We start from the raw sequence: 20,458 nt of genomic DNA on the forward strand, positions 1-20,458 counted from the left end.
AGGACCTGGTGCTCACTGGACTTTCCAGGGCCGAGAAAGAGCCCTACTAACTTCCTCCAACGTTTTAGCCTTTGGGGTCCAACAACATGCTCCAGGGATATTTAGCTGTCCCTATATCTAATGCTCTGGTTGATCCAACCGCTTCTCACATAGAATCAGAGCTGGAGTAAACAGTGTTGGTGGGTAAGATGTTCTGAGTGGTGAAATGCTCTGATTCACAGCAAATTAATTCTAAACATCCTTTCCTTAATCTAAGACGTTTTTCTCTTGTCTTTTTTTTTTTTAACGTTACCTTCAGCACCTAGAACAGAGATTGGCACTCAATAAATATTTGTGAAATGAATTAACTTTGTTGAAAAACTATGAGAGCGTTAAGGAATACCCAATGAGGTTTCCAACACCCCGAATCACCCCTCCCCACCACAGAGGGCACATGTGGTTGTGCCTACTGCTTATCAGTGCAGGAAAGACTGTCCGGAAGTGGTGGTTCCAGCTGATCCAAGTCTGTCTTCCGGCCACGTTGGCCACTAGAGCTCCTAGAGGTCCACCCGTGGGCTCGTGGAGCGGCTCCACGGAGACCCTTCCTAAGGAAGTAATTAGCAGCTTGAGACTGCAGGGGATGGGGGGGGGGGGACTTTTGGGAAACTTCTCAGATTACAGTCATTGTAACAGTTCTGCCAAAGGTGGTTTCATGATTAATGACTGCCTGAGGTTACTATCCTCAAACGATTAAGCCCTTGGAAAATGTCCAGACAGGATCATTAATACTCCTGTACAGACCCTCATTTCCCCTGAATTTCTGCAAGTCTGAGGTTTCGTTTGAGCTGCTTCCGGCTTTGTTCATTTTAAGGATAACACTGGAGAAGTTGGGGAGAGGATACGAACCCCATGGAGAACCCATGCCCAGCTGCTAACCTGTGGCTGGACTGCTTGCTCCTTGGCACCCGCCACCCCGCCCCCTCGCTTCCCCCAAATCCGTTCAAACAAGGTTCCCTCCTGCCACCTGCCGGCCCACTAGGGTCTGCGCCACAGACTCGATACCGCTGCGCGCAGCTCGCGGGGAGGCGCCCCCGCCTCCTTACTGCACATGCCCGGCAGAAGTCCGGGCGCGCAACTTTGCAGAACCTCTCCACCAGTCTCTCCGCGCCTCAGTCTCCTCTCTCCTCTCCCAGGGAGAGGATCTGCGGAGGCACCTCCCCGAATCTTAGACTGCAGAGTCTGAGACTTCGAGAGAGGAGCCTAGGAGGAGACAGACTTTCCCCCATCCCTTCCTTTTGCTCAGAGGCAAGCAGAGGCGCGGAGCTTTAGAAAGTTGAGTGGTCAGAGCGGTAGGTGCTCCCTTTTTGCTCTTACACCGAGGCGGGGCCGGGACCTCCAGACCCAGGGTCTCACCTCGTCAGGTGCACCTTTTTCGGCTCCAGCAGCCAATGCGCACCGGAGCCGCTCTCTGCAGAGACAGAGAGCGGGCCAGCTTCTTGGTGTGCGCTTAAGAGAATGGATCGCAGGTCCCGGGCTCACTGGCGCCGAGCTCGCCACAATTACAACGATCTGTGCCCACCCATTGGCCGCCGAGCAGCCACTGCGCTCCTCTGGCTCTCCTGCTCCATCGCGCTCCTCCGCGCCCTCGCCACCTCCAACACCCGCGCCCAACAGCGCGCGGCTGCCCGCCGAAGCTTCCTTAACGCCCACCACCGCTCCGCCGCCCAGGTGATCCCCGAGCCCCCAAATTCCGACTCGGATCAGGAGGAGGCAGACCAGGACCTGTCCCGCCCCGAGTGCCCTGACTACGAGGAAGAGTTCGACTACGAATCTGAGACCGAGTCTGAATCTGATATTGAGTCTGACATCGACTTCGACACCGAGACCGAGACCGCCCCCACCACAGAGCCCGAGACGGAGCCCGAGGACGAGCGCGGCCCCGCGGCGCTCAGGCAGAGAGCTTTCGGCCAGTCCCTCACCCAGCGCCTCCAAGCTCTGCGGGTGCGCAGCCCCGACGCCTCCCCGACTCGCTCCCAGCCCCGCAGCCAGCAGCCCCGTAGCCCCAGAGAGGGGGAGGAGCCTCAGCCCGGGCCCCGGGACCGGGATCTGCGGGACCCCGAAGAGTCGGAGAAGCCCAAGGAGAAGCAGCAGCGAGGCGGCTGCAAGCCCAGGAAGCCCACCCGCCGCGACCCATCCCCGGAGTCCCCTTCCAGACGGGGACCCATCCCCATCCGGCGTTTCTAATGGAGGACACGGTCCAGATTCTCCTTGTTTTCTTTGATTCAGGTAGGTTGCCCACCGGGGAACTGGGGAGCCTGGGGTGGGTGTGGGAGCAGCGGGAAGAAGAGAGGGAGAAGGAAATGCAGGTTGGAAAGGCAGGTTAGGAGGAAGGCGGGAAGATAGCGGGCTCAGCTAGCCAGCCGTGAAGTGGGAGGCCAGAAGGGCTGGGAAGGGCTCCCCAAACCTCCCCAAGGCGCTCAGGTGGCCAAAGGCTTGTTAGAAGGCGGGTGCTCCTCACACCCCACTGGAGACAGCCTGAGGTCTCCGAGAGCTGGGAAGGGCTCCCCAAACCTCCCCAAGGTGCCGGAGGGCGCCCGGATGGCCAAAGGCTTGTTAGACGGTGGGTGTACCCCGCTGGAGACAGCCTGAGGTCTCCGAGAGCTGGGAAGGGCTCCCCGAATCTCCCCAAGGCGCCGCAGGGCGCCCGGATGGCCAAAGGCTTGTTAAACAGCGGGCGCCCCTCGCGCCCCGCTGGAGACAACCTGAAGTCTCCAGGACGCACGACTGAATCCCTGGTGCGCCCCAGATTTCTAACTGCACACCCTACAGGCACGGGTAAGTGACTTGTTTTCTGCGCTTTTTTCCCTCCTAGAAAGACTAATCTCAAACCAGTAGGCTTTAGCGGGCGCCGGAGACGTGGTTCCGAGGTGCGCGGGCCAACTTTCACAAAGCCGGAGCAGCCGCGCGGTAGCGACAGTGTTGCAATGTGCGAAAAGTAATCAGCCCGCGATTGGGTGAGAAGTCCCGGAGACAGCCGGCTGCGGGCAAGGCGCGCGCCGCGCTTAAAACACTCAGGGCCAGGAGCCCAAGTCCCGGCGCTGCCAACTTGGATCCTCAGGATCCTCGGTGCCAGTGCCCTGCGAGGCTGTTCGCCAGTCCTGGCCGCACCACTCATCTCCGGGCGCTCGCGGGCGGGAGACCGCCGCAAAGAGCGTGCGCACCTGCCCGGGCGCCCTAGAGCCGACTTCTCAGAGCGGCAGGCGGTCCCCCCCCCCGCCCAATACCGGTACTTGGAGGTCAGGCAGAGAAGGTAGAGGCGTCTCGGGGGGTGCCTCTACAGGCTACCGGGGTTGGTGGCGCGGGCTTGGTCACGTCGGGGTATCGCCAACCCTTTGGCGCAGCTGTTCCGGAGGCGGAGCTGGGTGCAGCCTGTCTGGAGAGGTCCTGGGCTGTTGCGCAAGGCTCAGGAGGTGAAAGAGAGGGCTGAGACCGGCGAGGTGTTCGCCTGCGGAAAGGTAAAGCGGACAAGGAACGGGCTGGACAGGGGTTCACACTGATCATCAGGATACTCTACAAAGAGTCCCCAAAGAGCGCGGCACCCGCCGAGCTGGGGAAAGGTTTTTAGATCCGAGGCAAGTCTCTGGGCGATCGGCCCAGAGGGGGAAGGGGCCGGCGGCTTCGGCAGCCTCGGCAGCCTCGGGGAGGGGATGCGGCGCACACCGGCCATTTTCAGCTCGGTGGGGCCAAGTTTGGAATCTAACCTGGAGTTGAAGTGCCCTGATGTCAGAGCACAAAACTGGCCGCAGTCTGGTGACACACCGTCGGCGCGGTAGCACATTCCTCGACAATCCTGGGGGAGAGACCGATAAGTGAAATGTATTTACAAAACCTCTCCCGACTTGGAAACCGATCTTTTCTTCGTGCGCGCGCGTCTCGTTTTTGGGTGCCGGTTTGGACTATAATGATGGGAATGATTTGGGGGAAAGGTGAAGCGTTTTGAGGCTTGAAAAGACGGTCGGGTTCTTAGACTCCACGAAGAAAAGGATGCGGCCAGAAGGACCACTTTCGGTGGTCTTCCTCCCAGGTCTCCTCCCAGGGACGGGGGCACAGAGCCGCGGGACTTAGTTATGCGCGGCTGCGCCTGCGGCGCGGGCTAATGACTGCCGGCTGCGGTTGTGGTTTTCACTAGTAAATACCAGGCGGGCAATTTGTCAGCCAGGGGCTTCCCCGCGGCGGCGTGGAAGTGTCCGAAGCCAGGAGGCTGCCGTGGACTTACAGGAGGGTCGGGTCCTGCCGGCCTCGAAAGAGTGGAATGGCTTGAGTGAGAGAAAGCCCCCTGAAGTGGACATTCCTGCTTAGACAGTGGTGCTGGGTCCTTTCTATGGCATTAAGTGTTGTTTTTTCCTTTGGTAGAGTCTTAGCCTGAGCTTATTAAGTCTCCAGTAACAAGGCCGGGGCCCCGGTTGGCTTTGGGCATGGTTTTCAGTGTGGGGGCTATTTTCACAGGTTGGGGCATCTGGGTTTTGCAGGTTTTCTGCAGAGTCTGTTGACTTGTTGCAGGATGAATGAAGAGATTTTTTAAAAAGTTCTCGGTGCTTAACTAACCCATACCTCCCTCCCTAGTCTTAGTCTGTGTTTTTTAAAACAGAAAGTCTGCATGTGGGGTGCTGGCTTTCTTAACTGTAAGCTATGTACAAATGCATTATTGGGTTGCCCCCATGCCATCTAGGAACACACAAATAGTCTGCCACCTTTCAGACACTCCATTTCACAAACTGTGAAAACCTGTTCCCCACCCCCACACGTCCTCCACTCATTTCCCCTCCCCCAACTTCCTCCTTCCATCCTGGCTCCAGGGTGCAAAGGCCATTAGGGACCACACAGAACAATTGAGGAATATGCCACGCCCCTGGGAAAGCACCCAGGCACCCCCAAGGAGAGGGGATTTTGCTACACAGACACTCAAACCCTTTCTACCTGAGCCACTTGGGGTCAGCTGCCTTTCTTTTACAGATATGTTTCTGGCAAGTTCTCCAAGCATTCCCAACTCAATAGTCTCCCAACAGCCCTTTGTCTCACCCTGCGACACTGGTTAGCATATGAATGGGTTTTGCTTGCCCTTTCACCTTAGGTGGGGCCAGCCTGGGGAGGAAATTCTCCAAAAGTGCAGACCATGTAGTTAACCACATAGGTGGTTACCAGCCAGTCATAATATTTCAGAGGGAGAGAGAGAGAAGAGAATAAAGTTAGCTAAATGTGGTGATATGCTCCAGTATCTAGGGTTTTTTCCTTTACTACATTAATCATTTGCTTAATGGAAATTTGCTTTTTCTTTGACAAAGCTGCTCTTACAACTTTCCAAGTTGGAAAATCATGTTCTATGATTTGAACATATGTAGCTATGTTCAAATATTGTGTGTACCAACAATCTGTTGTAGGCTTCCTTCTAAAAGTTTGGCAACTTTTCATCTATGTCTATCAGAATTCGTGAATTGGGAACTTTGAAGTTTGGAATTGTGTAAGAATGTTTCTTTAATGAGCTAGAAGTTCCGCGCCCCTCCCCCCCACCGCCAATTGCTTACAGCCCTTTGACTCTTTAGCCCTGGATCTTAGCAGCTGTGATACAGGTTTAATGAAGAAAGTGGAAACTTCAGTGTAAGAGTGAGGTCTTTTTTAAAGAATCCGCATGAATTTTACTTAATGTATTTGTATTATCGCTGCTCTTCACGCAGAGGGAAGCTATTGAAAGGAAACAGCAGAAAGCACGGTGGTGGGAAAAGCATGTCTCTTAGCAGAAAACAAATCACTAAAATCAAATGAAGCTTCCAGAGGCGAGTGACGTCACAGCCCAGCAAAAGGGATGAGTCTTGAATTAGGTCTTTAATCCCCAAGTTCCAGAATGAAGGATGCAATCCCTAGTCCTGTTCTTCCGGGCTTGATATTACGTATGCCTCTTTCTAAATCCTGGTGCCCAGAGGTGGGCAGTGAAATCTCAGGTCTGAGGCCTGGTCTCAGTCTGCCCAGTGGCCTGGGCTCAGACCCAGCACCCCTCTGCCTCAGTTTCTTCACAGGGAAAATGAAATCTCTGAAGGAGATGTTCCCGGCATCCCTTTCAGCAGAGTTCCCCAGTTTGACTCTATCAATAATTTTAACACTAAATGGAACAAAATTTTTTTCAATGTTTGATCAAATCAAAAGCACCAGTTGTGAAGAAATCTATGTTGTGTTCATCTCATTTTAGTTTGTCAAATCTGTGTGTGAACTGGTGGCAAAATGATTTAAGGAGGTAAGTTAGAGAATACAGAATTCCATGGCGTCCCATGACTAACCTATGAGAAAAGCCGGCAGATACTAGGTGTTGGTCTGATGTGTGCTTGTCATCCCCCTCCCTCCCCCTCCCTCCCCCTCCCAGCTCCTGTGTCTGAGAACAAGCCTTTCAGAGTGGGGGCGGTGTGCGGGCCATGCTGACCACGAGTCTTAACTGACCACAGGTGTTGAGCACATTCTTCAGTAACACCTCTAAGAGTCCTGATTAGACTAGGCCTGAGAAGCCAGCTCAGGGGCTGCAGCCAGTTAGGATAAACCAATTTTCTCAACCTTTTTCTTTTTCATTATCACTCCCTCCCAGGAGCTTTTTCAGACATTTCTTCTTAATTTTGCCTTTCCCATGAAATTTAATACAGACAGATACTTCCATATGCTATACTGTTTGTTTCTGTATTGCAGGTAATGACTAAGATTTTTGCACGGCCCCAAACCAATTCTGCCTCTATTACCAATGCATGGGTTAAGCCAGGAAACTGTTTTTAAAAGCTGGTTATGTCAAATTAAGTGATTTAACATTTCATTTTTGTTTTCTATTTAACTTTTTTTGGGGGGCCACATATTACAAGGCTATACAGAAGGTGAATTTTACTGATGCTTGTTTTCCCTTTTTAAATCTTTTGTTTTTTCCCCAAAGCCCCTGTACAGATGCTGGTGCTAGTGCCTAGTTAATTCACAAGGCAAAGGAGCCAGAGTAAACAGCTGAGAGACAGTCCTCCCGAGGCCACGAGTTGACAGCACTCAGCCCATAGAGACAGGGCATCCGAGAGGAATCATACCACCTGCACGCCAGCCTGCCAGCTCCCTATCCCAGGGTAGAATTGGGGAGGCTGCCTTCCTGGCTGTGTGTGTGGACATGGCCAGCTCTTATTCTAAGGGCTTATTTTAGGATGAGCATGCTACAAGCTTACAGCTATCAGAAAGGCCAGAGTAGATAAGACTGGGCTTCGTGGACAGAGAGGGTGGGTGGTGGCTGTAATGTGGGGATAGATTTGAGGATGGCAAAAGGAAAAGGTTTGAGATTGAGTGGGGTGGGGGCAGGTACAGAGAAAACTGGAGGATGCAAGGAGACAAGACCACCAGGGAGGAACAGCAGATTTGGAGATGGCAGTCCACAGCCCACAAATGCCAGGGGTCTCCAGAGTAGTCTGAGAAAGAGACTGGGGGAGAGGAGGATTAGTGGCAGTCTTCAGAGGGGCACCATCAGCTCAGCATTTGAGAGAGCATTTTGATAGGCAGAGCGGCAGTGGAGGGTGCTCAGATGTGCTACCCTTGACCTTGCTTTCCCCAATTCTCTTGCAGACCTGGCCCGGAAATTTCAATTTCTTGGGTGCAGTGGAGTTTCCATACATGTAGCTCAACTGCTTCAACCAAGCAGAAAGGTTTAAGCCCTAGGAAATCTTGTTTTATAGTTCAAATCTCAAATCTTGGATTTTAGTTCATAGAGAGGCCCTGCCTCTTAAACTTGCAGAGTGTGAGGGGGCATAGGGCCAAGGACTGCCAACCAGCTAAAGAGGACAAAACTGTCCTCCCCCCAGGCAAGAGCTGTTTTCTGAGTGCCTGGCTTATGTCGCTGTCTCAATTAGATTTCATCAGGAAATTCACTCTAGGTAATTGGGGCTCTGCTCAAAGGTGAAATATACCATTCCCCTTACATGCAAATTATGGTGCCCAGAAGCCCCCAGGGTGCCTGGAATTTCCACTATGAATTACGGAAATTTTAAACAGAGCTTCCACTAAAGCCAAATGTATCTTCCAGGATTCCCTCTCACCATCCCAACCCCTATTTTGCCCCCGTCTCAGTCCCCTTCCTGTGGCACTGTTCATCTTTTCTGCAATGGCCACTTCTCCCCTCAAAATTCTCTGCTGCATCACCAGGGAGCCTGGAGAGGCATCCACAGGCTGGATGCCTGGAGCCGCTGCACAAGCACGGTGGTCAGATGACAGCCTCTAGCCCAGCAGCAGCGCAAGTGGGTTAGCCCCTCCAAGATGAGGGCTGAGCTCCCAGGGGGGAGCTGATGAAGGAATCCACATTCTGTATGGGAGACCCAGTCTCTGGGCTCCAGCATGGGGCCTTTGAATCCAAGTAGATCAAGTCTTCTCCCAAGTCTGGGTTCCACGGTCTTTAAATCAGTTCCTACCCCTCATCCATTCGAAGCATTTTCCCAAAACAGCCTGGTCACACAGACCCTTCTGCAGACAGCAAGAGGCTGCTGCTGCTGCCTCCACCGGCCAAGGCTGGCTGAGGAGATGCGGGAAGGTAGAAGGAGGGATGCAACGCGTCTTAACTGAACAGTAATTAATTGAACAGCTTCAAGTCTTATTGCTACTCAGTCAGCACTCAGAAAACACTAGTCACTGGGAGCCTAAGAAACATCATAGTCACCTGAATTCTCCTTCCCACCTTCTCTCCTTTGCCAGTTCCTCAACTGGTGAAGAGATGCTCCTTTTCCTCATTGGAAAGAAACCCACTGACAACTAATGACCTGACGGGGCTGCAGAGCTTTTCTGCAGTGCCCCCCGCGCCCTCTTCCCCCTCCCCCCCCAATGCCACAGTTAGGAGGAAATGCCACCACCCAAAAACATGCTTTTTCCTGGCTTCTGCTCCCTTCCCTCTTGCCCACCTCCACTTCCTGGCAAAGGATCCTCTTCCACTACTTTGCTTTGGCTTGCTTGGATACAGGGATGAACTAAGACAGAAGATTGACTGGCAGGTCCTTAAAATTTGGATGTGCCTCGTGCATTTGGCACTAAGAATCCCCAAATGTATGTTAACAGCTGTTCGCTGATTACATGTGCTGGCGTGGAGGTGTCAGTGTAGTGGTAAGACTGAGTTTGGGAAGCCCAGGGTGCCACCTGGGACCACCAAGGAAGGGGCCATATCCTTGCAGGTGGTAGTGGTGCAGTTCTTTGCATTTGGGTTAGTTATTTACAAAAGTCAACCAGTTGCTACCTGAGGCACCTGAGCCATTCGTGGAGTTTAACTGAGAGATGGTGGTGTCTCCCATTCTCCTTCAGTAGCTGGAACTCAGGAAACCCTCACCTGGATTTTGACAGCCAATCCTTTCCCTCCTCTGATGGACACAGCATCTCCCTGTAGCCTTCCAAGTCATACCCTCCCTGAAGGGACAGGGCCCAGACGCTAGCACGCAGCTTTGGTCCTTCACCCCAGCTCAGCCAGCTTTCAGGAACTCTAACCAGCCTGTCTTGCCAGCCAGCTCCTGAGCTACGTGAACTGACTTCTCTTCCTTCTCATCTCTATGAAATATTTACCTCTTTCCTTGATAGAAAACCATCCAGACTTGGATAAAATCACAATGGCAGATCCTAAAAACTAGGCCCTGGGGGGTTAGGCCTGAACTAGGCTACATACTACCACTCGTCACCGGCCACCTCCATCTAAGTCACGATCACATTTCTGTCTTTAAGTCAACAAGACTGCCAGCCCTGAGCAGGCTCACAGGTAGTCCCGCCAGTCAGAGTGGCCCCAGTCAAGCCACCAGCTGGCCGCCCCCAGCTCTTACCAAACCAGCTTCCTCAGGTCCCTGTGGCCAGGCTCCCAGCTGCCTTTTGAGTCAGCGCCTTAAACATCCGGCCACACTTCTGATCTGCAGTGGAGTTTCAACTCTGAGCCCCACTCACTCAAGCAATTGGGGGTTTCAGAGTCTGGAGTCACTACAGAAAAGTGAAAATGGGCAAAAAGACACATCAGAATTCAATACTGGACTTTTTTCTTCAGTCCTAATTTACCTTTAAATTAGGGTGATTTCTACTCAAGGCTAAGAGTTGTTTCTCAGCCTATAGCTGTAGTTTCAACCAGGGGTGGGGGTGGGGTGGGTGGGGGGCAGCTGTGCCCTCCAGAGGACATTTGGCAAAGTCTAGGCATTTTTTGTTGTTGTGACTAAGGGGATGCTACTGGCATCTAGTAGGTAGAGGCTAGGGATGCGAAGCATCCTACAGTGCACAGGGTTGTCTCACAACAAAGTGCCCGGTCCCAAATGTCAACAACACAGAGGCTAAGAAAACTCTGTCTAGATTAGCTAAGCTGACCAATTCCTCCTCTGCCCTCTGATGTAGGCCCCCAGTCCCCTCCTAGCCTCTTGCTGTGTCCTGTGGTGGCTCCCTTGCCCTCTCCAGTACTGAAAGTGTTTGCGATTCTGTCACCAAATGTCTCTCCGCTGGAGGGTATGGCCATCTGATCCGTGACTTCATGTCCTAACAGAGATGACTGTCACTTTGAATTCGGGGTCTTTACCTTTCTTCTAAACTTCAGACCCATCCTCCTCAATAGGCTGTAAAAGTCTCCATCCACTTGCCCATCCTTCCTTCGCCTCTGCTGTCTGAAACCAAGTCAGCTCTGCCATTTTGGCATCTCCCCCCCCCCACCCCCCCAGCTCCTCCCTGACTTCCCTTCCCCACTTGTCCCATCATCCAGGTGCCAAACATTGGCCCCGCCACCTCTTGTGCCATTCTAGCGGGTCCTTTGGGATCTCTCAAGTCCCTTCCTTCAGCCTTGCTGCTTCCTCCACAAGTTGTGGGCCTCTCTCCTTTAAAGGTCATGACCAGACACAAGCCCCTGTGTCCTCTTCCTCCAGACCATCCTCCACATTCTCTCTGCCCTTCCTAAAACTAGCCTCAAGTCCTCACTCGGACAAAAAAAACATCAGCACTTCCATTTCCTACCAAAAGAGCCTCAAAATTGCTTGCTCTGGTGTCTCATGATATCCTGGAGACCCATCGAACTTTCTCCAACTGCTCCTCCAAGACCCCACAGGGGGCTGCTCTCTCCACCCAGCCCTGCCCCTTGTTCCCAGCCATCTTTGTTGACCGCCAGCCAACACCTCCCATCCCCCACCGCCTATGCATACAGCAAGCCCTCTGTCCCTCCTGGGGAGCTCATCTGAAATGCCACGATCTCCATCAAGACTTTCAGGGTCCCCCCAGTTGAAGATCTTTTCTTTCCTGTCTGTGTTGTTTACCCTTGAGAATGGAGATCTGGCCCAATCTCTATCCCCTCAAAATATGTGCGCTCCTGCTAAAGAACCAAGGTACCAGGAAGGGCGGGGAACAAAGGGGTCCCGCGGGCCCATGAGCGCGTCGAACAAAGGGGCCCTGTCCCCATTCCTTGGTGAACAGTGCTCTGGGGAGCACTGGGGAGGCCTGGGGAGCGCAATCATCCTTTGGGGACCCCATCGCGCGGCCTCCCTGGCGCTCCAATCCCAGCATCTACTAACCTTGCTCTTCGGCAGAGCTCAGCATCCCTGTCGCCCCAACTCCTTGTCCATCGGGGCTGCTCATGTGCACGGGGCGGGCAGCTCTCTCTGTCCTCGGGGTCCTGGCCCTCTACCGCCAGGCCCGGGAAATCTTCGGCCTCGCCCCCGCCCGTCCCGTGTTGGGTATGTTTGCCCACCGCTCTCAGTGAGCCCGAGGGTTGGCCCCTGTGAGCCCGACCTCCCCTCCCAGCCTGGTGAGTTGTGGAGTCGGGAAGAATGACCCACGATGCCGGCTGGCCTCGTGGAGTCGCAGGCCTGACCGCCATACCAACCGCTTCCAAGCACCCCAGCAGCACAACCTCTTAGGGCGTTCCAACTCGGCGCCCCCTAAGGGACCTCCCACTCATATCCGGTTTCCGGTTCGAAGCCCCCTGCTCATTCGCCAGGCAGCCTTGATTGGCGTGACCCCAGCCCAATGGCTGACCCAGCGCTGGGGTCGAAGGGGAGCGAGTTGACTGTTGGGACCCAGTTGGCACATTGAGTGAGTGTTCAAGTGGTTGAGCTATTGCGCGTGGGTGTAGTTGGCCGAAGTTTGGACCAAAGTTCAGTGTTGGCATCTGGAAGTGTGTAGACCCCCTGAGCCGAGATGATACCTCTGTCGGGGGACCCAAACGTTACCCAGGGTTGGGCTCGGTCCGTCTTCCTCCACGCAGCGCGGCCCCACCGGATGGCAGACGAGGGGGGCGATGCCGCGCTGTGGCCGGGGTCTTCTCGCTCTGAAAGGGGAGTGTTCGATGCAATGAGATTGGATTGTGAGTGGTTCGCCCGCCCGCGGCGCGTCGATACAGAGATCCAGGCGGCGCGCCTCCCTTGCCGCAGCGCACCCTGTGTTCCTCTCATCCCCCGTTCCATCCGCTCCACATGTGATCCACATGTCCCCTGGCCACCTAAAGGTGACTCGCAAGCCCGTGTCACCCGCTGGCAACACAGACCTGCTGCCCGTGTCCCGGATTTTACGTGATCCGCCAGCAGCAATTTTTTTCACCCCGTGGTTCTAATCTGACAGTAGACCCCAGAGCCCGAGCAGTACACATGCGCGGAGCCCACCCAGGCGGTGTGCGTCTTTATCCCCTCCGGCTCTGAGCCCACCGCGCGCCACCAAGACGCGAGCGCAGTCCACGGCCGCTGGGTTTATGACCAGGCTTATTGCCGCCTCTGCGGGCTCTAGCAGTTGGAAAATAAAGCGGCTACCTGCAGATACCCATAGCAAGAGGAGAGGGGTTGGAAAGGGGACGGGAGCGGGGCTGGAAGGGGGCTGGAGGGGAGCCAGGGGAGGGAGCTGTGATGCTGCGGCGGGCGCCCGAGGCAGGAAGTAGCACATCGCGGCCGCTGTTAGTCGGCACCGCGGGGCTCGGCTTGGCGCGGGTTGGCGCGGCGCGGCATGATGTGTGCCTTTGGGCTCAGTGCGCACAGGGTTGACCAGTCTCTGAAAGCACCCTAAATCAGCCATAAATCCCAACTGAAATCCCCTCTAACCCTTCCCCAGAACAGTAGGACCCCCGGGAGTCTGAGGCCTGCACTCTGTGGGGTCCCCATGCTCATCCCGCATCCCCGCCGCCGGCCCCCCTCCCATCCGTGCCGCCGCAGTTACTGCTTGCGGCGGTCGCCAACCTTTCGGACCTCACGGACCACCAGTGGTCTGCGGACCACCGGTTGGAGACCGCTGCTCCGAAGGTTTCCTGAAACCAGCGGTCGCCAGCCTTTTGGACCTCACGGGCCACCAGTGGTCTGCGGACCACCGGTTGGGGCGACCGCTGGAGAGGGTCTCCGTGGTACGTACCCGAGACCCTCTTATTCCCTGAATCATTTGTCCACATAAACGCGGAACAACCCGGCCCGCGCGGCCCTCAGCGCCTGCGGAGACCCTCGGAGCGCGGTGGGGATGGGGGACATGTCAGTGATTTACATGAACCAGCCTCGACAAGTTGGCAAACGAAAGCGGCAGCGGCGATGGAAAGTGCCCCAAGACATTTTAAAAACAAATTGTGTGCACAAACTCAGCATCCCCTCGCCCCTCGCCTCCTGTCCTCTCCATCGGTGGGCTCACGACCACCTGTCGCATCCTCGCGCGCGCACTCGCCCCCTTACTAAAGCCTTGTGCGCCGGATTTGGGGCCCAGGATGGAAGGCTGCTCAGAGCTGGGGGCTGCGACTCTTGGGCTCAGGAGTATTTTGGGGTTACGAAACCTTCATGCAGTTCCCCCCTCCCTCCAAGGAGCGTCAGCGGCGCCTGGGAGGGAGGGTTTCAGCTCCTGCGCTCCAGCGTCCCGGGCCCACGTCTTGCGTCACGTGTCCCACAACGCAGGAGAGCTCTCTCTCTGGCCAGGGGAGCAGAGAGGAGATAGACTCCAAATCAGTCGGGGAGAGGAGTGGAAGAACCAAACCATCCCTGCGAGGCCTGCGCCCGTCGCCCCCTTACCCCAGGCCGGGGCTCCCGGCGACAGAAGCCGGCTCCTGCAGCCGCCCGGGCACCGGCCGGCGTCCTCTGGTGGCGGAGAGAGAGCACTACGTGCGACTTTCGGACCGAATCGACACGCTCCTCAGATCCAAACAGGCGGGGCTGGCCTGCAGAATGCAGAGAGACAGAGACAGAGGCTGAGGAGGGGGACCAGGGGAGGTCAGGAGGGGGCAGGGGCAGCCTGAGGACATGAAAAGAGCCAGGAAGGAGCTAAGACTCCACCAGCAACAATAGAGTTGCTTCTACCACAGTCTAGGATATGAAGGCCTGAACCCCGGCACCAGCAGGGGTTGAGAAAGTGAGGTTGAAGAACTGTCTGGCTGGTCATTTGATTTTTTTATTTTGAAAATATTTTTTTCACCCTAGTTTGGTTGGGTGCTCCATCCTACGGGGCCCCAAATTTATTTTAAGAGGCCGCCACCGTGTTATGGGCATGCGCAACTGCCTCTACGGCAATAATATGTCAGGACAACGCGATATCCCCCTTGAGCCCGAGGAACAGCCCGAGCAACCATCTTTGGAGGCCTCAGGGGCAGCTGCCCCCAGTGCTGGGCCTGGCGCAGCCGAAGAAATGGAGGCCCCATCGCCTCCCAGGGAGCCCGTCCCCATCGAGACTGAAGGCGAGGCCTGTGGACCTCCAGAGGCCTCCAGACCCAACGGCCAGAGTGAGGCAGTCCAGGAAGCCGGAGCCCATGGAGGCTACAGCCCACCTCCAGAGGAAGCCATGCCCTTCGAGGTCAAGCAGCCCAGCGTGGGAGGCTTCTGGCCGGCCCTGGAGCAGCCTGGAGACGCCAGGGGGGCCCTTAGCCCAGGGCTCGTGCAGCCCGGAGCCCGCAGGGAGGCCAGACCAGACCTGGGCAGCTACAGCCCTCCGCCCGAAGAGGCCATGCCCTTTGAGAGCGAGCAGCCTGCCCAGGGAGCGTGCCGCCAGCCTCTCCTGCAGATCTGCGCGCTCGCGCCAGGAGGCCCGGCCGTGGGGGTCTTTAGCGCCCCCTCAGAGGAGCCCCAAGTCCTCAGACCTGCCTACGCAGGCTGCGGAGGAAACTGCAGCCCTCCCCCTGAGGAGGCGATGCCATTTGCGTTTGATGGAGCAGCCTTGGGGGACGACAGCCCACCCCCTGGGCTCCCCCGAGCTACCCTACAAATCCACGACGGTGGCGGCGGCCACTTCGCGGCAGTCGCGGAGCCGCGTGCGATCCTCCTCGCTCCCGCCGCGAACGAGCCCCCCCTCTGGGACCCAGGAGCCAGCGTCAGCACATCCGGAGAGGCTGTCAGAGCTCCTCCACACTTCGTGGGCGACAGCCCCCCGATGGAGGTCTCCGGACCCCAGCTCGAGATTGGTAGCGCCCCCGCTGGGGTCGACGACGCTCCCGTCAACATGGACAGCCCCCCAGTCGCGCCTGACAGCCCGCCCATCGAGGTCTCCGGAGCCCCAGTTAAGAGAGAGCGAGCAGAGGGAGAGAGACCCCCAGTTGAAGGCGAAGCAGCCGAGATGGAAGGAAGCTCAGCCGCTGCAGCCGCAGCCGCAGCCGCAGAGGGAGACAAACTCCCGTCTCCCGGAGACGGAGACCGACACCGAGACGGAGACGGAGACGGAGACGGAGACCGAGCTCCTGTCGCCGGGGCCCCTGCTGCCGCCCCCGAAGCTCCAGACGCCGGGGCAGCCACCGATGCCTCAGCTGCCCCAGCAGCTCCGGAAGCCCCAGCAGCTCCAGAAGCCCCAGCAGCTCCAGGAGCCCCAGCAGCTCCAGAAGCCCCAGCAGCGCCCGCTGCCCCGGCCACTCCAGCCGCCCCGGCCGCTCCCGCCGCCCGAGCAGCTTCTGCTACCCGGCCCGCTCTCGCCGACAGGCCCGCTCTCGCCCCCCGGGCCGCAAGCGCCTCCCGGGCCACTCCTGCCCCCCGGCCAGTCCCTTACGCTGCAGCTGCCTGGGCAGTCCCAGCCTCCTGTTATGGTCCAAACGCTCCAGCTGCCCGCGCCGCCCGAGCCGCCCGAGCCGCCCAAGCAGCTCGAGCCGTGTCTGCTGCCTGGGCAGCCCCAGCCCCAGCCCCAGCCCCAGCTCCAGCCCCAGCCCCAGCCAGCGGAGCCCGCCCCAACCCCCGTTTCCTTAGACCCCCCAGCCCCGAGATCCAGGCTGCCGATCCGCCTACTCCGCAGCCTGCTCGCGCGTATGCCTGGCGGGCCCGGTCCGAGCGCGGCCGCGACGACGGATCGGGCAGCAGCAGCGATGAGTCCGACGAGAGGACCTTCGGATGCTACGTCTGCTGCCGGCCAAAGCGAAGTCGCTCCAGACCAAAGCCGAAGCGTAACTTGTTCCGCAACTTCGTCGATCGGGCCTTCCAGAGCTGCTTCGGCCAACCTGAGAACGACGAGTTCAGAGCCCCGCACAGTCCCAAGGTCACGACGATTCCTATGGTGGAGACTTGCAGACCGATGTGCCTGGAAACCCAGGAGCAGCGCTTCCAGATGCGCGAGCAGAGGAAGCGCAGCCAGCTCATCGACAGGCAGCTACAGGAGGAGAAGATGGGTTACACGTGTACGCACCGCCTGCTGCTTCTAGGTAATGCGGCGGACTCTGCCCGTGGGGAGCAGGGCCGCCCGGGACCCGGGGAAGGGTGGAAGGGTTGCCCGTGGGGCGCAGGGCCTAGCGGCGGGAGGAGGGTGGCTGGGCAAAGGCCAGCAGAGCCTGCTAGGAAGTTCCAGCGAGGGCCCTAACTTTGCCCCGGGAGTGGGGGGCGCGGGGAGGCTTCGGGTGGGCTGGGGTGGCCGGAGTATATGCCCTCCAGGGAGAAAGAGGTGGTGTACAACACTGGGGGTCGTTTCCAGCTGGACAAACCAGCGCCAGAGGCGATAGGGCCAGCGACCATAGGACGACCCCAAATCCTGGGGTGGGGGACGGCAAGAAAGGCGGGGTCCTCAGGTGAGCCAGGAACTGCCGGGGAGGGGCCTCGGGGTTCCCCGGCTAAGCTGTTTGTGGCCGTGGTGGGATGGGGTCGTTGGGAAAGGCGCGCCCCGCCTCGCCTGGCACGGCTGCTTGGACTCAGACAGCTTGTCGTTCGTGTGTGTTGGTGTCCATATTGTGTCCGCCTGTGCATGATCTGCGCTCCAGTGTTCCCCAGTTCCCATCCCTGGCACCCCCAAATCACCCGCCGACTGTGTACTTGTACGGGGAATGGGCTGTCTTGTGTTGTGCGCCATGGCGCGGGCAAAAACTTTCCGTGTCCGCACTCCCTGGTGGTACCTGTGAGCTGGCGCTCTGCAGCGGGCGGCACGGAAAATGCAGAGAAGGCTGTGGGACATCTTGGGTAATGTGTGGGGCACCTCGCGCAGGGGAAGGGGGCCGCCTCCTGATGGCCTCCATAACCTTTTTTTCTATATGTCTTTCTCTCTTTTTTCCCTTTGCGCTAAGCGTTTCCTCTCTTCTCATTCGTTCGCCAAACCCTCCCGCCTTTACGGTTGAAAAAACCACTCAGGTATCTGGGGCGTCAGGGGCTGCACACATAAGTTCGGTATTCTGCACACACTCGGCTCACCTGGTGGGGGGAGGGTGGGGTGGGGGAGGGGAAAGCACACCAACCTGCTCTGGGCAAGTCTGGATCCAAACCACACGGGGTTGGTTCCGAGGGGCGGGGGCGTGACTCTTTTATAAACATGAAATAATTTTCCCCCCCTACGGACGAGCCCGAGGTAAGCCAATCATTTACACTTTCACACTCATGCAGTAGGAGGGGCTTAGTTAAAAGAGGGGTGCGTTGGGAGTGGACTGCAGTCGTGTTTAAAATGCAATTAAAATAAATCATTTTTTAAAATGCTCCGAGTGTATTTTAAGTGTGTGGACAAAATGTGATAACATTGACTATGACTTGTGAAATCTGTAAATGTCTGCATGTGAATCTTTTCAGGCAGCTTTAGCTGGGGGCAAAGAGGCTCAAAGGTAAGATCCTCTGCAAGTGGGCTGGTGATGAAGAAAAATTAAAAAGGTCTTGTGTTCATAATCATATTAGAAGGGATCTTTCGGGGCCCTCTGCCTGCCCCCTTTGCTTTGGGGTGGGGGCCCCACACCTCCCACCACAACAAGACCCCTCCCTTATTTTCAAATCCTTCCTGGCCCCTCCCAGTCTCCACCCCCTTTTCCTCCTCAAGACTCCTTTAGCTCAAACCTGGAGCATTGACTCTTTGTGCCACAGTTAATCACAGCAGTAATTAGCAATGGTCTGAATGTGTGGCTTAAATGAAAATTCCAAAGTGAATTTCTTTATTTTATTCTCTAAGACCTTTCAAGGGATTTAACGATCACCATTTCTCAGGCTTTGCTAAATGTTTGTTAAGTATTTTATAATGTGTCCTGGTTTTAATTAATGACATTATGGACATGACTGTATGCTGTTGTGATGTGCATCTCTCACAAATCACAGTGTTAAATGTGATGGTCATTGATGCCCACCCATAGAGATAATGACATCATCATTTCCCCAAGAACATAGAGGAGAGGGAGCTTAAATTTCTGATGTTCCACTGCACCAAAGCCACTGAGCCTCCAATGACAATACCCTGTTTTCCTGCAAACAACTGGTTTTGCCACAACAGTCCCATTTCAAGATTCCAAGCATCGCTTTGGGGAGCAAACCCATGATGGGGAAGGGAGACACAATTGGGTAAAGACAGGAGAGTCAGTTACAGTGTGCACTTGGCCCTAGTGGGTAGTATCCCTTGCCTTCTGGGGCCTCAGTTGCCTCATTTGTGAAATGTCTATTTGAGGTGGGGGAGGGAGGGTGCAGAGCCAGGAGCACAGTCCACTCAAATCAGCACTGGAGGCTTATACCATAGATGATGCAAACATCAACCCAGTAGCAAATGGTCTATGTCTGAGGCAGAGTCTTAAGAATATTAGAAGTTCCCTTGTTTTGTATTGGGGGGCGGGGGGCATGTTAACCTTAATCACAGGAAATTTGCCATCATCCTGGCTCTGCTTCCAGGGTGGTGGTCCAGCAGACCCACCTCAGCCACAGGTAGCATGACCCTAAATCAGAGAGCCAGGCTTATGGTTTCTGACCAGGTTTCATTTTGCCCAAGTGCCAAGAGAGGTACCCCATCTGGGTCTGAGTTACTCACTGGGGAGGGGGAGAGTAGGGAGAATGAGGCCTTACATTTAGAACAAGCCTTTTACTAACATTCTATTCCTAACACATAAAACAAGACATCCATCTTCCTGCCACTGAACATGCAGAACAAATGACCATCCTTTGATGTGGCTCTGAATTTGTGACACGCAGATTCATCTGTGGCTTTAAAAATGTGTGTGTGCATTTGTATATATGTGCCCTCTGTGTTTTTATTGCCCGAACAGCTTAACATTACAGGGATTTTAAAAAAACTATAGTTGACATACTATATTAATTCCAGTTCTGCTGCATAGTGATTTGACACTTATATCCCTTACAGAGTGATCATCACAAAAAACCTAGTAACCATCTATCACCATACAAAGTTATTACCATATTATTGACTATGTTCCCTCTGCTGTATTCAGGGAACCTTAAAGGAGAAAAGATAGGTAGGTAGGTAAGTAGGTAGATAGATAGAATCAATGACATGACTAGAATATCTAAAGTGTTGAAGCCTTTTTTAATTCAACACTAGCCAATAATAGTGTTGCCCTTTGGATAATTTTGGTGGCTTTACCATTTTTTGGAACCTAAATTTCCTCATGTCTTAGGAATTGAAGGGGCTGCTATATTAGAATTTCTTAGTAGCTGCTGTATTTATTAAAATTGTGCAGACAAAACGCTCTATGTACTAATGGCCATTCTGCCATGATGCTTTATTTAGACAGTGAGTCTCAATTAATTGATGACTTATTTATGGTACCAGCCACCGGGTGCAACAGTGCTGCATTGCAGCCATCTTGTAGGAGGCCTTTTTTTTTTTTTCCTCAATACACCCATTTTTCTGTATTCAAAATGCTCCACTGAGCTGTTTGGTGCCATGGAGAGGATGTGGCCTATCTGGCCACAACACTGTTAGAATTAAGAAAGACTTTTATTATTTTCCCTCCTCTGTCTCTCTATAGTAGTTCGTGTTTCTCAAAGGCCGAAGTTCTTTCCTGTGTTTTAAAATCCAATTTCCCCTAGATTTCTCTCAAACAAAAATGTGTTTTTTCTATATAGGTAGGTTAGGTTTTATAATTCATCCACATTATATACCATGAAAAACTGGTATGAAGCTGTTTTGTGTGTCCCCTCCTGACCCCACAGAAGAGGATACACAATGGCCCTGGAGTTCTTAGTAACCAGTAATAGCAATGATTCTGCATAATGACAACACATTCTCATTGTATTTTTTTAAAAGCCTTTCATGGAGTCACATTTGTCCTTTGAAACAGCCTTGGGCAATAAAAACACGCTAGGACCCCATTTCATAGGCAAAT

The 20,458-nt window shown here is 55.0% G+C and overlaps 2 protein-coding genes across 4 annotated transcripts in view; both read left to right on the forward strand.

Annotated features, from left to right (window-relative positions):
- The first annotated feature begins 1,090 nt into the window (after positions 1–1,090).
- Positions 1,091–2,261, forward strand: LOC118663143 (neuroendocrine secretory protein 55-like). The gene has a single exon (XM_036322565.1). It carries the CDS (start codon positions 1,495–1,497, stop codon positions 2,221–2,223), a length of 729 nt encoding a protein of 242 aa, XP_036178458.1. The 5' UTR covers positions 1,091–1,494; the 3' UTR covers positions 2,224–2,261.
- A 12,184-nt stretch (positions 2,262–14,445) lies between these two features.
- The window catches only part of GNAS (GNAS complex locus), a 46,668-nt gene continuing 40,655 nt past the window's right edge, over positions 14,446–20,458 (forward strand). Inside the window, exons 1-3 of one of the 3 annotated variants that reach the window (XM_036321091.1) lie at positions 14,446–15,857; positions 15,993–16,596; positions 16,822–16,951. In XM_036321091.1, the coding sequence (XP_036176984.1) occupies positions 14,461–15,857; positions 15,993–16,596; positions 16,822–16,951 (2,131 nt within the window). In that variant the 5' untranslated portion in view covers positions 14,446–14,460. Of the gene's footprint in view, positions 16,597–16,821; positions 16,952–20,458 lie in introns of all 3 variants that reach the window. The other 2 variants (XM_036321092.1, XM_036321090.1) reach the window with 2 other exon arrangements.

Source organism: Myotis myotis, unplaced genomic scaffold (genome assembly GCF_014108235.1).
Source record: "Myotis myotis isolate mMyoMyo1 unplaced genomic scaffold, mMyoMyo1.p scaffold_m19_p_9, whole genome shotgun sequence".
In the NCBI taxonomy this organism is placed as follows: Eukaryota; Metazoa; Chordata; class Mammalia; order Chiroptera; family Vespertilionidae; genus Myotis; species Myotis myotis.

What these genes read in the sequence shown, in the direction of transcription:
- LOC118663143 (XM_036322565.1), top strand. Translation starts at nt 1,495, where the DNA reads ATGGATCGCAGGTCCCGGGCTCACTGGCGCCGAGCTCGCCACAATTAC.